At 44.6% G+C, this 16,195-nt stretch overlaps 1 protein-coding gene across 1 annotated transcript in view; it reads right to left on the reverse strand.

Moving 5' to 3' along the window:
• Positions 1–16,195, reverse strand: part of NGLY1 (N-glycanase 1) — a 33,482-nt gene that overhangs the window by 4,099 nt on the left and 13,188 nt on the right. Inside the window, exons 6-10 of the mRNA XM_060248800.1 lie at positions 11,981–12,126; positions 11,663–11,773; positions 9,786–9,950; positions 7,533–7,718; positions 4,879–5,056 (exon numbers count right to left, since the gene is read on the reverse strand). Coding sequence (XP_060104783.1) covers positions 4,879–5,056; positions 7,533–7,718; positions 9,786–9,950; positions 11,663–11,773; positions 11,981–12,126 — 786 coding nt within the window. The remainder of the gene's footprint in view (positions 1–4,878; positions 5,057–7,532; positions 7,719–9,785; positions 9,951–11,662; positions 11,774–11,980; positions 12,127–16,195) is intronic.

Genomic DNA, 16,195 nt, shown 5'->3' on the forward strand with positions numbered 1-16,195 from the left:
CATGTGGATGCTGTGTTTGATACACCATTCCCAGAGCAGTGTGGCTATGCGACATAGTCGAGGGGATCTGGTGCCTCCCTGCTTGTTTACATAAAATACTGTCGCCATGTTGTCCGTGGAAATCTGGATGTGGCGACCCGCAATGAGAGGAAGGAAGGATTGAAGAGCTCTGTGTACTGCAATCAGTTCTAAGCAGTTTATGTGCAGGGTCCTCTCCTGAGGGGTCCAGAGACCTCTGACAGTCTTGCCTTCTAAGTGGGCTCCCCATCCCCACATGGAGGCGTCTGTTGTCACGATAGCTGTTGGAGTAGTTGGTAAGAACGGCATGCCCTCGAGGAGGTTGTCGAGGCTGGTCCACCAAGTGAGAGAAGGAAGGACTCTCCTGGGGACGGTGAGCAGGGTGCTCTGAGGTTGCACATGAGGCCGGTAGGCACGTACGAACCAGAGCTGAAGTGGTCTCATTCGTAGCCTGGCGAAGAGGAGGACTGCTGTAGTAGCGGCCATCAGACCTAAAAGACGCTGAATAGTTAGGGCCGGTTGGATGGGATGTAGCTGGACCATCCTGGCAAGGGTGATGATTGTCATAGCACGGTCCTCTGGAAGGAAGGCACGGTGTAAAGAGGTGCGAAGATAGGCCCCTATGAAGCAGAGATGTTGAGTGGGGGTGAAGTGCGATTTGGTGACATTCACCCGCAGGCCTAGAGACTCCAGGAGGAGAAGGGCTTCGTGAAGATTGGCCTCGAGCTGATTTGGAGTAGGTGCAATGAGGAGCCAATCGTCTATGTACGGGAAGACTGTGATGTTTCGTAGTCGAAGAGCCGCTGCCACCACCGCCATGCACTTGGTAAATACCCTGGGTGCAGTGGAGAGGCCGAATGGTAGGGAGATGTATTGATAATGATGTTGGCCGATCGCAAACCGGAGGTATCTGCGATGCTGAGGTCGGATAGTCACATGGAAGTAAGCGTCCTGAAGATCTAGGGAAGCCATCCATGAATCCTTTGGAATCAAGGGCAAGATGGACTGCAACGAGATCATTCTGAATTTTCTGTACTGGATAAATTTGTTCAGCTTCCGAAGATCTAGAATAGGGCGCTTGCCTCCATCCCTCTTGGGGACCAGGAAGTACCTTGAGTAGAGTCCCATTCCCCGATGTTGGAGGGGAACCGGTTCTATGGCTTTTTTCTGGAGCAAGTCCAGAATCTCGTGATGGAGGTGATGGGATGGAGGGGTAGCCACGAAGTAGTGGTGGCGAGGCAGCGAAGCGAACTCTATTGCGTACCCCAGACGTACGATGGTGAGTACCCAGGAGTCGGTCGTGATTGAAGTCCAAGTCCTGTAGAATGGGGAAAGACGCGTGGGGTAGGGTGACTGAATGGGGAAGTCAAAGAGACTGCTTGGTAGGGGGGGATGATTTTTTGGACTGCTGAGGGCGTTGCCTTTGCTGAAAAGAAGGCTTCTGTTGCGCAGGTCTTCTTTTCCAGTATTCAGACTGTTTAGGAGAACGCTGGCGTCTTTGGAAAGATGGTTTCCAAGGTTGTTTGCGGCCAAATGGTTGCGAAGCAGGTTGAGAGACTCCTAGGCGCTTGGCCCGTTTACGCCCGTCGTCAACAGAGGACAAGACCTCATCAGTAGAGGCATGAAAGAGGCCGAGGCCATCAAAGGGAAGATCCTCTATCTTCTGCTTGATGTCGGGTTGAAGATTAGTGGATCTCAGCCAAGCATGACGACGCAGGGCAACTGAAGAGGCGAAGACACGGGATGAACAGGAGACCGCATGTCGAATCGAATTAATTTGTTGTTTGGAGACCCTGGAGAGTTCGGAAACCAGGGCTGATGCTGTTCTCTGAGAGGAGTCGGGAAGCGATGGTATCAGTGGTGTGAATTGGTTCGCCAGATTAAAAGTATAAGCAGCAAAATAAGCCAGGTAATTGTTAAGCTTCGAGTTGGTGGAGGCAAGTGTGAAGATTTTCCTTGCCAAGGTGTCTAATTTCCTTCCCTCACGATCCGGCGGCGCGGGATGCCTGGAGGGTTTGGCCTTCATGGCAGAATGAACGATGATAGAGTTCGGAGCTGGATGTGAGGCGAGGAACTTAGCGTCGGGGGCATGGACTCGATAGAGGGAGTCCAGCCTCTTAGAAGTGGGAGGTACTGATGCAGGTTTGTCCCAAGTCTCCTGAAGACCCTCCAGGTGCACCGGTAGCATAGGAAGCAAGGACCCGGGAGGGAAGTCTGATTGCACCAGGTCATGTACCATGTCCGACACTTTGGGGGAGTCCGCCTGGAGAGGTATCTTCAGTGCCTCCGCCATAGAAGTAATAAGGTTGAGATACGCTTTGGATGCATCAGACGGAGAGAGCCTGAGCTGTTGCGCAGAGTCCGAGGGGAGAGATGGAGAGTGGTCCTCCGAATCCGAAGAGGCTGGGGAGTCCCCACCCGAGGAAGAGGCTCCCGTGGAGGGGGAGGGTGGATGAACAGTCGGTTCCGAGATGGGGGCTGCAGGCTCCGAGGTCTTGGGAGGAGACCGAACTCGAGAATCCGGGGCCACAGATACAGTGGCAGAAGCAGTACGCGGTTTAGTCACGTCTCGGTACCGAGGGTGCTCACGGCGTTGATGCGAGGGGCCAGCCTCTTGTTCAGATGATAGGAGGCGGTTGAGGAGTCTGGGTGAGTACTCGAAATGGCTTCGAGGGTCACGAAGTCGAGAAGGGCGGTCGAAGTGGAGCTGAGGTGAATCCTCATGTCGGGTTGTGCGCGCGTAACGAGACCGAGGCGAACCGCCATAACGGATCCGTGGAGTAGCGGGATCACGGTAGAAGTAGGAGTCTGACTCCTGATATCTACGATGGATGTCCCACTCGGAGTGGGAGCCGGAGCGGTGACGGGACCTGCCCTGTCGAGGTGAGGGCGATCTGGATAGAGAGTATTCATATCGCCTCCTGGAGTAGTAATCTTGCTGTTCATAGTAGACCGAGGAACCGGAGTCGTGGCGGCTACGCGGAGAGCGTGATCGAATCCGAATCCGATGGGAGGAGACTTGCGTTGCCGATTCACGGTACAGCGGAGAGAGTGCAACATCATGGAAGGAGTCAGGTCGCAAAGATGGGCGTAGGTAAGTCTGTGTCGGGTCGGTGGTACGGTCGGGTTCAAGGATCTCAGAAGGTACCACGCTGTGTACTGAAGGCGATCGGGATCGAATCGGAATCACCTCCACGGCCGTGGAGGTGTGAGGTGTAAGCCGAGGCATGTCCGTGATGACGTCAGCCGGGGTCGACAACTCGGACGGCAGGAGTGGTTGAGCTGAACTCGATTGAGCAGTCGAGGACATGGTGTTACGGGGCTTTATGGGCGCCGCGTCCGCTGACTCGGAATGACGCGCCGGTTCGGAATGGTGAGGTTTCTTAGGCGCCGAATCCGAGTGTCGAGCCTTCTTAGGCGCCGACTCCGATTCGGAATGACGCAGTTTTTTCGAAGACTTGTGGCCGGCTTCGGCGTGCTTCGAAGGTCGTTTCCCGGACTTGTGCGTCTTTTGAGACTGAGGCGCAGCCGGGGCAGCCGAATCTCCCGCTCGAGGTGGGGGAGGCGGCGAGTCGGAAGTGGGCATAGCCCGCAGGGACCGTTCTAAGAGGAAAGCCTGTAGTCGTGCGGCGCGGTTTTTGCGTGCCTGCTTGCCGAAGTTCGCACAATGCGGGCAAGCGTCGACTCGATGGCCTTCCCCGAGGCAAAAAAGGCAGTGACTGTGGCCGTCTGTGGTGGGAATTTTAGCCCCACAGTGCCTACACTTTTTGAAAGTAACCTTCCCTTCCATACGACCCGGACGGTGGGGGGAAGGGAGGGAAGGGAGGGAAGGGACGGGTAGGAAAAAGAGAAGAAAAGCGCAGAAACGGTTTTTTTTTTTTGTTTGTTTTGTTTTTTTTTTAGGACGAAACGGGGGAAGAGAGAACGATACCAGTCAAAGTAGAGATGAGATGAGCTGAGGAGAGACGAGCTAAGGAAGAGCGCAGCGAGGAAGGTGTTGTCCGGGCGGCGGAAAGGAAGAAACTGAGTGGAATGGGCGCCCCCCCCCCGCTCCAGGCATGCGCGGTCGCTGCCTGCTCCCCAGGGCGGGAGGGGAGCGCGCCAAAAGCGCTATAGGCGAGCTATTGGAACTCCGAGGAATGGATTCATTGCCTGCGGCAAGACCCATGTGTGGGACTGCACAGAGACCACGAAGAAGATCTATTTGATATATCTGTCATACAAAAAACAACCTGGGCAGGTTCAGGGTAGCCTCAATCCCCACTTTTAAGGCAACTGTAAGCTGCCCTGTGGCGCAGAGTGGTAAAGCAGCAGTACTGCAGTACTGTGGTCTGAACTCTCTGATCACAACCCGAGTTCAATTCCGGCGGAAGCTAGATTCAGGTAGCTGGCCCAAGGTTGACTCAGCCTTCCATACTTCCGAGGTCGGTAAAATGAGTACCCAGCTTGCTGGGGGGAAAGTATAAAAGACGGGGGAAGGCAATGGCAAACCACCCTGTAAAAAAGTCTCCCATGAAAATGTTCTGAAAGCAACGTTACCCAGAGTCGGAAACGACTGGTGCTTGCACAGGGGACCTTTCCTTTCCAAGCTGCTATGAGTCTCCTTAGAGAAAACTGGGGTATAAAAACCAACTCTTCTTCTTTGCCATAAGCTTCAGACGAGCTCAGGCACAAGGCTAGCTGCTGCCTGACTTCAGATCAGTCCCCTCCATGCAGTGTTAATAATGGTCTACCTCTGAGTTCTGTTGTAAGGGTAAAAATGGTTATTGCAAAACACTGTGGACATTAAAAAAAACCCCTAATAAGTCTTATGTTTTTGCTTTGTTTGGAACATTTTTTTAAAAAAAGTTTCATACTTGCCTCCATTAACACCAACTTCTGTGTTTCCAGAGCACAGCATCCACCTCACCTTTCCGCTCTGAAATGTCTGACTGCTCGTTCTGACAGAAATGCTTTCTATTTTTAGACCAACAGACCCACACTCAAACTTCCAGCTGATATAACCAGACAATGATCCTTCTTTTCGGGCTAAATAAACCTATGTAGACAAAAAAGGTGCCTCAGAAACCCTTAAGTCGAGTTACATGTATTAAGGCTACAATCCTGTACATTGTTGTACCACTTAATGATGCCATCTTATTTATACAACTTCAGTTCAATTTACAGTTCTTACTTCTGAGTCAAACATACAGACAATAACTTGATACTTTATTGAACATAACTTGATACATATTAATTAATGCATACAGATCAGATACTTTGTCCTGATTTTATAGTTGCTGACCTTTTCAGTGCCAATAAGCCAGTTAACAAATCTATACGTGTATTTTGTGAAACTAGTTTTGAAAAATCCTTCACATCTAGGTAATGAACCACACATAAAGGTGCAAATATAAAATGCTGTTCTCTAGCCCTGACCTGGAGATCCAGCAATGCAGCAGTATGCTACACACCTGCTGCTTTACACACAGATCCGCATGTGCTTACCACCATATTTGACACATTTTTATCCTGCCCTCCCACCCAATCACAGCCCCAAGGCCTAGCAATAAACATAAAAACATTGAAACAATTCAAACCAATACTTAAAATTATAAAATAATTCAATAAAACACATAAGCAACAGCGGAATCAGGGAGGAAAGCCAATAACCATTATTGGGGATATGCCAAATGAAACAAAGAGTCTTCACCTGATGGTGGAAGGCACCAGAAGAGAGAGACAGATTAATTTCCCTGTGGAGGGAGTATCAAAGTTTTGGGCCACAACCAAGAAAGCTCTTTCTCAAGTCACAGCCTGTCTAGCCTCATGTTCTCTGAAGATGACTGGAGTAAATAGGTAGGTTCATATGAGAGAAGTCAGTCCATAAGCCATATGGTCCCAGGCCATACAGGGCTTTAAAGGTCAATACTAGCACTTTGAATTGAGCCCAGAAGCAAACTAGAAGTCAGTGTGGAAGGAACAAGACCATAGGGAAAGGATTGCTCATGGAAAAGAAGCTTCACAATTTCTGCAGGCGCTCTTCTCTGGCAGTACCTCTCCTCCATAAATACATAACAAGGGCAAATCTCAAACTGTTCCCAAGTGTCAGGGGAAGCTTCTGGGGGGGTGGGGTATTGTGGGATGGAGCTGGAAAGGGTAGATGGGAAACCCTTGTTCCATAAGTGGAAATCTATTTGTGGTGAAAATCTGACCAGCTACTAGCACAGTTCTGTCAATGCTGCTTGTTAGAGATGAATAAGGGCAGAATTCTGGCCTCTTCCTCAAACAAATGACTGAAGCTAACACGTGTCTGTCAGGGGCTATATGCTTGGACTTCATCCAGCATGGGGATCGGCACATGCAGCCTTTGGAACTAGATGTGGTTATCTTTCCCAGGGTATTGCATGTGCAGGATCCAGTGCTATATTAGGACATTTCATTTCATTTGTCTTGTTCCGTTCATACTGACTGCTGGAAATGCTTTCTTTCCCATATAGTTATTTTGGTAGGTTTGAAGTGCATGCTCAATCAATACTTAGTTTTGTAATGAACAGAAATAAACTTATCAAAGACCTTCATTAATGCAAGGTGACTGACATTTTGGCTTTCTACGGATGGGGAAGTATCATTTAGAATATAGAAATTCTACATACTGGTGTGCAATAGAAAGCGAAGATATAAAGCTCATTCTTTGCAGCTTAAAAAATTATTTGGAAAGGCAACATTTTATTTTTGTGAAGCTTTTGTATTAGTCTATCTTTGGATGGGAAATGTCAGATTTAAGGTGTAATATCAAAACAGATATTTGTTATCTGAGGCCAACTCCAGCATCCTGTTCTGAAAGACAAGCAGCGTTCATTTCCCAGTTTGCTGTCAGCTGACAATCTTGTCTAAAACTGGATGTTACCAACAACTGCTAAATATGCACAGAAGCAATGGTACAAAGATAAACTTTGCACACTACAGTTTCATAGTTATATCTTTTTATGTGTGCTCTAGAACAGTAGTCTTCAACTCATGGGTCAGATCTCTCAGGAAGAGGTCACAACGTCCCTACAGAGCTGCCATATTTTTGCTGCCTTTAGGAAGGGCATGCCAGAAACATAGAAAGCACGAGCACATCCTCTCGTGCTTCTCGTCACCCACACTTTGAAAGGAACAATATGATGGTAATTATCACACAGAAAAGAGAATTAGTTCTCCATTTTATTCTCGTCACCCACACTTTGAAAGGAACAATACAATGGTAATTATCACTCAGTGGTGCAGAGGATCCTGCCACAGCTTTTAGCCTTGGTTTGTTGCTCACTATGGAACACTACAGTGCCCAGCTTAAGTTTCCTTTCTCCAGCGCTGTTGGCCTGTTGCCCATGATCTAAGCCTTGGTGCTGGTACTATTATAACTCTAAGCTTTCCCTCTTCCTGTCATGCAATTTCAATATCACACAACCGTGATATCACTCACTCTGTCCCAGGCCTGGAAAGGTTGAAGACAATTACTATATAATAATTTTCCTCGGCATGATACTCACCATTTTCCAGTCTGATTCAACCTTTCTCCATACAGATTCCATCTTCCATACGCCTTTCTCCCAACCATTAATCCTTTCATTATTGTTGGATATTCGCATGTAACAATCTTTCACTATATTATATCTGAGGTGGAGAAGCTTAGAGGTCTTCTCTTTTCCAGTTGGAATAAAAACAACTTCCTTGTTCTAATTAACAAAAATGAAAACTGCAAGTTAGATTTGCTTTAAATATTTAATTAGTTTTATGACTGATTTATTTTATGTGCTATATATGTGTGTGAAAATTGGTATGAGGATTCTAATGGAAAAAAAATCACAGAGTTCATTGAAAATGTTCTTTGTCGGGGGGAAAGCAACTGGACAGAAGCATGAAGGTGAAACTTTTCAGTTCTTTTCACTGAGTTCTTCCTCTCTCCACCCTTACTTTTCATGTCTCATCTTGCAAACGTGCTTATAGACAGCGCTGCCTATAAGCAAGCTGTCTAAAATTCCTGCTTACTTATCTTGCATCCAAAACATTGCTAAGTTTTCCCATCCTTTTCAGTAACTTCAGGATTACTTTTACTCTGTTGCTACTGTGAAAACTTCATTCATTATCTGATCTGATCCAGCAGGACTATTCTTATTCCTTGCTAGTTTCAGAGTAAGGCATAAGAAAAACCCTGTTGGATCATACCTTTATCTCTAGCAAGATCGTTATTCGCTCCTCCTTAAGAGCAATAACCTAGTCTTTGGCATTTTTAGGGCATTTCAGTGCCGCTTAAAACCATTTGCCAAATTCTTATCTTCCAGTTTTTCAGTCGTTTCAGTCTGGATATTAAGCTTATAAAATGGAGAACTCACTGACAACTGTTCTAATGCACATACACTTATGATATATAAAAACTCATATTTATGTTGTGACTTCGGTACACAAAATTGTGCAAAGGTCATGGGGCACGGCTCAGTGGTGGAGCACCTGCTTTGCATGCAGAAGGTTTTGGGTTCAATCCCCAGAATCTGCACTGAAATAGCTCGTGTAGTAAGTGATGTGAAAGATCTATATAAGAGACCTCAAAAAGCTACTGCCAAGTACTATAAATGCTGGTCTTACTCAACCCAGCTGTCCAATTCAGTACAAAGTAACTTTATATGTCTATGGACTGCCACCTTTATGTAAGCATTATCCTGCAAGCTTGCAGAGAGATGATCATGCACCTATCTTAAGCCAAGGAAATTTTTATCAATACGACCCACCAACCTGTGAACAGATGGTTCATATAAGAAGCAGTAATAATTCCTGGAAATATTAGGACAACCATTTTATCATATATGGACAATTTTGTCTTGGACAATGGTTGACTCAAAAGAATAAGACGACTTCTTCTGATGCTTTGGTGGATGAAATGTCCATGTCCATTGGGCCTGTATCGATCTATGTAATTTCAAAGTCTGATTGCCTAAACTTTGCAGACTATATTATATTTAGAAAAGTTGAAACACATGCTTTCATGGGCTGTACTGACCCTCAGTTTGCTTAGGAAACTGTATGTACCCACTGAATAATCACAGAAACTTGGCTGAGAGCTCTGTCAAGGATAGATAATAAAATAAGAAAGTGCTGTGTAGTATCATAGCCAAAATGTTATTAAGCTGTATTACAAAACATAGAGTGCTCCTATTTGGGCCCAGTAGCACCTTAAGAGACCAACAAGAGTCTGTAGGTCTTGTATCTCAGAGCTGAAAAAATCTGACATCAAAAATCTCAAAGGATCAGATTATTATCGTACAAATGTGATCTTTAGCAAAATCTATTTGATTTAACTGATTCTAAGGAGAGGTCTTATCCTACAGAGATTCCACCAAATAAGATTTGCATTCATAGGTGAGTACAATAGAAATGTGTCTTTTAGTTAACACTATCTGTGGGAGAAGGGACCAGTTATCGAAATGAGCACTGGCCAAACAGATAGAAAACAGAATTCCACTGATTATTCAACTTGTGGCAGCTTTTACTTTTGGAGCCATGAAACGAAATTATTTTAATTGGCAAGTGGGCAGGACTGTACTTTGGACAGTTGCTGTTTAGTAGTTTGAGTGAATCACTGCTATGTATTTTGTCTGCTAGTTTTTTGCTCTATGATTACTTGATTCTACATGTTTATGGTATGATACATCTTTGTTTTGGCGAACTGCTAATGCAAGTAAAACTTTATTACTACACCACTATAAGGAGGGGGACAGTAAAGAATTATCAACAAGTGTACTAAATACCTCCAAGGCAATTTCACCTCTGGCTACTCTCCATGCAATGGATCCAGATGTCCTTCCACCAAGTTCTCCTGGCTTTGGAGTCTTTGGAGAAATAAATTCAACAAGCTCCACAATGATCCTCTCTAACAACTCCCTTCTTCTGCTTTCAGTTAAAGATTGTTGTCTCTAAGAGTTCAAAAAGCCATAGTAAAAATAAGATCATCTTATCCAGCTACATTTACAGTCTCAGCTGACTATCACAAGAAAAAAAATATATTTTAAATGATAACTTTAATTAATCTAAATTCAACACAATTTGAAAATATATTTGTTTTATATTTAAATCCTGCTTTTGTTTACTCAAAAGAAAAACAAATACAGATTTAATTTGGTGAAAACAGACCAATAGAAGGGGCCTTACTGTCTCTCCTTCCCACTCCTGAAGGCTCACTTGCCACTACCATAGTCTGAGGTATTAGGGGGCAGGGTTGCATTCAGCCAGATAGACTGATGGACAGAGGGTCCCCTTTTCTGTATTAATACAGTGTCAATATGAAGCTAAGGCAAGCAGGTTGGAATATTTTCACACTGTGGGGTGATGCAGAAGTTAAACTAAGTCATGGTCTTGCAGTATAATGAATAAGCCTTATGCTTGCATGATCGGAATTAATGAGCAACACCTAACTGAGGACAAACTATATTTTGCCTTTAAAGAAATAATGGCAAACTATGGTTTATGCTAAATCAAGAATTACTCCAAGTGTATGGAGGCTAGGGATATCTACAAGAACAGAGCTTGAGCACCAAATCATGGTTTAGCATTATGGCTGAACCATCCCACTATGTATAATAAACTTAAGCATTTTTAGATTTGTGCAGTGATCCATTTTCTCTCATCACTGACGTTTGCTTAATAGTACTGTGAAATTTAGACTAAGCAAAAGGTGGGAAGGGAGAGTTAAAAGAGGCAAGATGACTGGATCAAATATTTTGTTATTCATGACTTAACTGTCCTGATAGTTTCAATCCTGATTAACCCAATCATTTGGAACTGGAAAGCGATGGATGCTTTTGTCTCTACAGGATAAATTCCACTTTTTTAAATGAAAGAACTGAATCAGCTACAGTTTAGACTAAATGGCATGAGTTTTCAATAAGTCTGTCAGTATAGAGACCTTAGTCTCTGTTATACAATTCTAAGTTCAGACTTCGGAAGAGAAGGAAAACTGTTGTTTTCATGTTGCATTTAAGCTGTATATGACTTTGTTGCTGAAAATTCTAAAAACAGCTGTGAACTCAGCTACATTTCAGGAATCAAAGTACAGCATTGACAGTTGCTGAATTTAATCAAGGTTGAACCTTCATGTATAGTGTTATGTGCTCATTCATGTCTCATTCACTTGCACAGGTCTTCCATGGTTACTGGGCCACAGAAGAGAGAGACCTCTGCTCTTTGTATAAAGAACAGAATACATCTTTCCCTTCTAGAGTATGGTGATGGAGAAGGGGTTTAAGCAGGTGTCACTGAAGGTGTGTGGGGAGAGGTATTTGTGAATTTCCTACATTGTGCTGGGAGTTGCACTAGATGACCCTGGAGGTCACTTCCAATTCTATGAGCCCTCTTGCTTTTCTTCTGTGTCACGTGCTGTCATGTGTTCCCTGCCTTTTTAAAATAATTGCTTAAAATAAAAGGCACAATGTTGTATTTTTTTTCTTTAATAGTCTTATTTCTAGAAAAAATATCATAACATATAAATATGCCATTACAAAAATGGTTGCCTTTATGATAACTGCAAACTGCAACATAATAAATATTGTTCCCAATTCAAATATTGTTTCTCCCTGCCCAATACTTTTTAATTTTGTCTAATCAACCAACATACAATTTTGTTACATACCATTTTGTTAAGGCTGTTGATGGTTTCACGTAGCACAGCTTCTTCAACCTGTGTCCTTCTAGAAAGCACATCATCATGTTTACAAGAATATCGCCAGGTTACATCAACAACCTGAAACATGAATTGCAAAAGAAGACATAATTAAGCAACCAAAATTTCAAACACTGGAATATTAGATGTATTCCAGTCAAGAGAACATCTTGCTCTGAATCTATCAGACTGCTTTTAAAAGGTAAACAAGCAATCAATTTTTAAAGACAACGCTGTTTTTGGAAAAGGGAGCACTGTCTTTATTCCAAAGGATATTGCTTCTCCTACCTCATCTTTAGAGAATGCAATAATGTGGGAGAGTTTTTTCCCCCATCCAATCTCGTACAGGAGGGGTTTATCACAGATATTTTCACATGGGTCACAGTGAAGCCACCTCTGCTGTGATGAAGAATAAACTTCTGTCCACACATGATCTATGGATGGAAAACAATTCATCTCAGAAAGCATTTTCCCCCTATCATAGCTAACTGAGCTCTTCAAAATCCAAAGCATTCAATTTTGTTATGGTTGTACATGGTGCTTCAGTCTGTCCTATTTTGATGGATACTTTCAGTCTGTGCAACCTCAGCATGTGTACAAGATCCTTGGGGCTGTGAGACGTAACATCAGTATCTCACCCTGAACCATACCTTACATAGTTTGGTCATGGAAGTTTGGATTATAGAGGTTCTAACTGCTTCTTTAAGAGAAGGGATAAGTCCTCCATGGCAAGACTATTTGAACAACTTCTGCTGTTTCTACCATTCCAAGTATTAAAATGGGTCATGACTACTCAGCCCCCCAGTTTCAAGATGTATTAGATCAATTTCAGTCTTGTTTTGGGACTGAGATTGCCTTGGCCTTCCTACTGAGTGCCCTGTGCTGGGGAGCAGGCATGGGAGGAGTGCATCCCTGCTCATTTTTGTGGATGCCACTGACCATAGTATCACTTTATGTTTGCTTTCTGGGATGGAGTACCATGTTGAGGTGGTTCCAGTCTTTCTTGGCAAGTAGTTCCCAAAATGTGGATCTAGGAGACTGATTATCTGTCATACGATCTAGAGCAGGGGTGTCAAACATGCAGCCCAGGGGGCGATTCAGGCTCCTGGAGGGCTACTATCAGGCCCCCAAGCAACTGGTTGTCGGCTGCTTCCTTCTCCCTCTCTCTTGCTTCCTTCTGCATCACAGCTTGCTTTGCCAGGCTTGCTCAATCGCACAGGAGCTACAAAGCAAAGCTTCTATTTTCTCCATTGGCTAAAGCTCCTCCCTTGAGGAGAAAGGGGGAAAGGCAAAGCCAGGCTCTCTGAATCGCACAACAGAGCTACTGAGCCAAGCCTCTCTTCCTTCTATTGGCTGAGGCTCCCCCCCAGTCCCCTGGGGAAGGAAAGAAAAAGCCACAGCTTCCTTTGCCCTCTTCCCTGGATCCTATGGGAGGAATACAAAGAAAGTACCTTTAAGACCAACAAGTGCTAATGTTTTAAGCATGTTTTAATTTTTTTTTTAAAAAGCGTGTTTGTGTCCTTTATAAAGTTTATATTTCTGCTACCTAATCTTAAATAGGTATACATATGGCCTGGTCTGATATGGCCCAGTCCAACCTGACATGGCTGGCTCAACAAGGTCTCACTTATGTCAGATCCGGCCCTCAAAACAAATGAGTTTGACACCCCTGATCTAGAGAATGTCAAAAAGTTCTTATAGTCCATGTGTTTGCTGGGGAAGGCTACCCAGGGATCTGGAATTTGATATCACTAGTATCTGGACTGCCCCTCACTCTCTCTCTTTTCCATCTAATCTTTAAAAGGCAGTGGAAACTTTAAGTAAGTGAGGTCTGTGTGAGGGAACACAGCAATGCTTTATTTGTAAAAAAGGCAGAGGCACTCGTGAATGGAAATTGTTTTGATGATGCAACTGGATGTTCTGGCAGGGGTACTGGACAAGAATATGTTTACCTGCTGCACCTTCTTCTAGGTTCTACTGACCCCAACATATATGAGGAAAATGATTTTAGCACTGTCCCCATGTTTAAATAGATGGACCAACATCTATCATCTCCATTTTATAAAAAGGTGCAGCAAACAGTGAAAACAATTTTTTTTCTTAATATTTATATCTATAGAATTTTTTTGGCTTTGAGGATTAAAAAGACTTTTGGAATTGGGAGTTGCAATGATCCCAAGGGAAAGCAGTCTTTGCAGCCTGAATTGTTGACTATATAGTAGGAGGAAGTAAAAGGCCTGTGTTTGTACTCTGTCAAAGCTTCTCTCATGCACACAGCCTCATAGAAAAGCTCATATTGAACAACACTGCCAGGAGGAAATGTTTGAAGGCATCCTCTGAACCGCACGTTTTCCAGACTTGAAGGAGCCATGAAGCCTGCAACTCTAGATGATCCCAATTCTAGATGACCCCTGTTTCCTGAGCTAATTGCTTCCCTTTTGCCCTTCAAATTTTGCAAATCTCAGAGTGATCATCTCAACTTTACATGGGGAGGGGGTAAGTACTCTAGATCAGGGGTTCCCAACCCCCAGGCCCCGGACTGGTACCAGTCTGTGGCCCGTCAGCAACTGGGGCGCCAGTCCCCCCCCAACACCTCTTCCTCCCTCAGTTTTTACAATGTTAAGTTGGGGAAAGTGCCTCCCGGGCTCTTTAAAAGCTCACCCACCCCCGCAGCAGCAGCAAGTGACCACTGAACAAGTGGCACTACCCTTCTCTCCGGAAGCAAGGGCAGCACCGCTTCTTCAGCGGCTTGCTCGCCACCGCAATTTCCTCCACGGTTCAGCTGATCGGCAGGAGTGGGGGGAGCTTTAAAAGAGCCCAGAAGGCGCTTTCCCTGGCTTAACATCCTAAAAACAGAGGGAGGAGGTGCTACACAGTGGGGGGTGGGATGGCGAGGCTGTGCTGCGCAGGGGCCTGGGGAAGCCAAATTCAGTTTCTCCACCTTGTTGGCCCTGGGGTCGCAGTGGATGGGCTGGCCCCTGCTGCCAGAAAGGTTGGGGACCACTGCTCTAGATGATCCCAGCCACTTGTTCACTGAGCTGACTGGTTCCCTTTGTTCTTCAGATTTTCCAAACCTCTGATTTGATCATCTCAATTTTACAGAGGGAAGTTAGTCTACAATCTAGATGACCCATAGCCACCTGTGCACTTAACAGTTCACCTTCAAATATCCCAACCTCTGAGTCAGCTTCTCAACTTTACATATTTGGGGTGTGTGTGTGGGGGGGGGGGGGAGGAGGTTACAATTATTGCTTTCTTTAAAATAAACCATTCTATAGATTCCCAACTGTGTCCTCTGCTTTAAAAATGGTGGGGTCAATCTGACCCCATTTACATTTGTGAGGGTTTTTGATGTTTTCAATGAGACGTATTTTTGACCCCAAGTTCAAATTTGTCTTTCCTTTGTCCTACATTTCTGAAGAAAGTTTTTTCTTGAGGCCTGATTTTTTTCTTAGTAGCTAATGCCGTGACTGAGAGAATTATCAAGTTCCCATTGCTTTTTGCTGTAATGTGGAGTCGCTTTGACCCCTATGCCAAAGTAGGGGTTTGTTACCTTAGGAGGGCTAATAAAATGACTGGATCCAGTGAGCAGAAACACAGTTACTGCAATTCCACTCTTGCAAAATCTTCTGTAACACTTAGCACTCTTTCTGTATTTTATAGTGCTCAGGAATTGCTTGTACAAGATGACAAGCAAGCATAAAAATGGCTCAAGATATACTATGTTTCACTTGGGACAAGGAGCTAGCATTAGTGATGCAGGGAGGTCTCTCTTCATACTTCCACTTGCCAAGGACCCTATTTCACACAGAAATCTTCTAGTAGATCCAAGGCAATGTCTCAATATTGGCCACAATACATACTTCTGGCAATTAAATCAGATGAAACTGAAATACAATTTTACTCCTTGACAGCAATGTCAGAGACCACTAATTAGCATAAAAATATTTTGCTGTTCAGTTACATCTTTAGCCTGGTTTACAAGTTCAGCAGAACAAGTTGGTATGGAATGGCTAAGTGCTGAGGTAACAGAATACACTGCGCCACTTCAGACTGCTGAAGAGGGATTTCGTTTGGATTTCCCTATATTATTAATTCTATTTTATAAGTGAAAACAAGTGAAGCATGAGAAGGGCTAAAGTTTGTCCATGACATTCTAATCTCTTAACAGCATTGTTCCCCCATGGAAAGGAAAAGGAAAGGTCCCCTGTGCAAGCACCAGTCGTTTCCGACTCTGGGGTGACGTTACTTTCACAACGTTTTCACGGCAGACTTTTTATGGGGTGGTTTGCCATTGCCTTCCCCAGTCATCTACACTTTCCCCTCAGCAAGCTGGGTACTCATTTTACCGACCTCGGAAGGATGGAAGGCTGAGTCGACCTCGAGCCGGCTACCTGAAAACACAACTTCTGCTGGGGATCGAACTCAGGTTGTGAGCAGAGCTTAGGACTGCAGTACTACAGCTTTAACACTATCAAAAATGAGTTTTCCCACCTGCTGATT

Source organism: Heteronotia binoei, chromosome 10 (genome assembly GCF_032191835.1).
Source record: "Heteronotia binoei isolate CCM8104 ecotype False Entrance Well chromosome 10, APGP_CSIRO_Hbin_v1, whole genome shotgun sequence".
Classification (NCBI taxonomy): domain Eukaryota; kingdom Metazoa; phylum Chordata; class Lepidosauria; order Squamata; family Gekkonidae; genus Heteronotia; species Heteronotia binoei.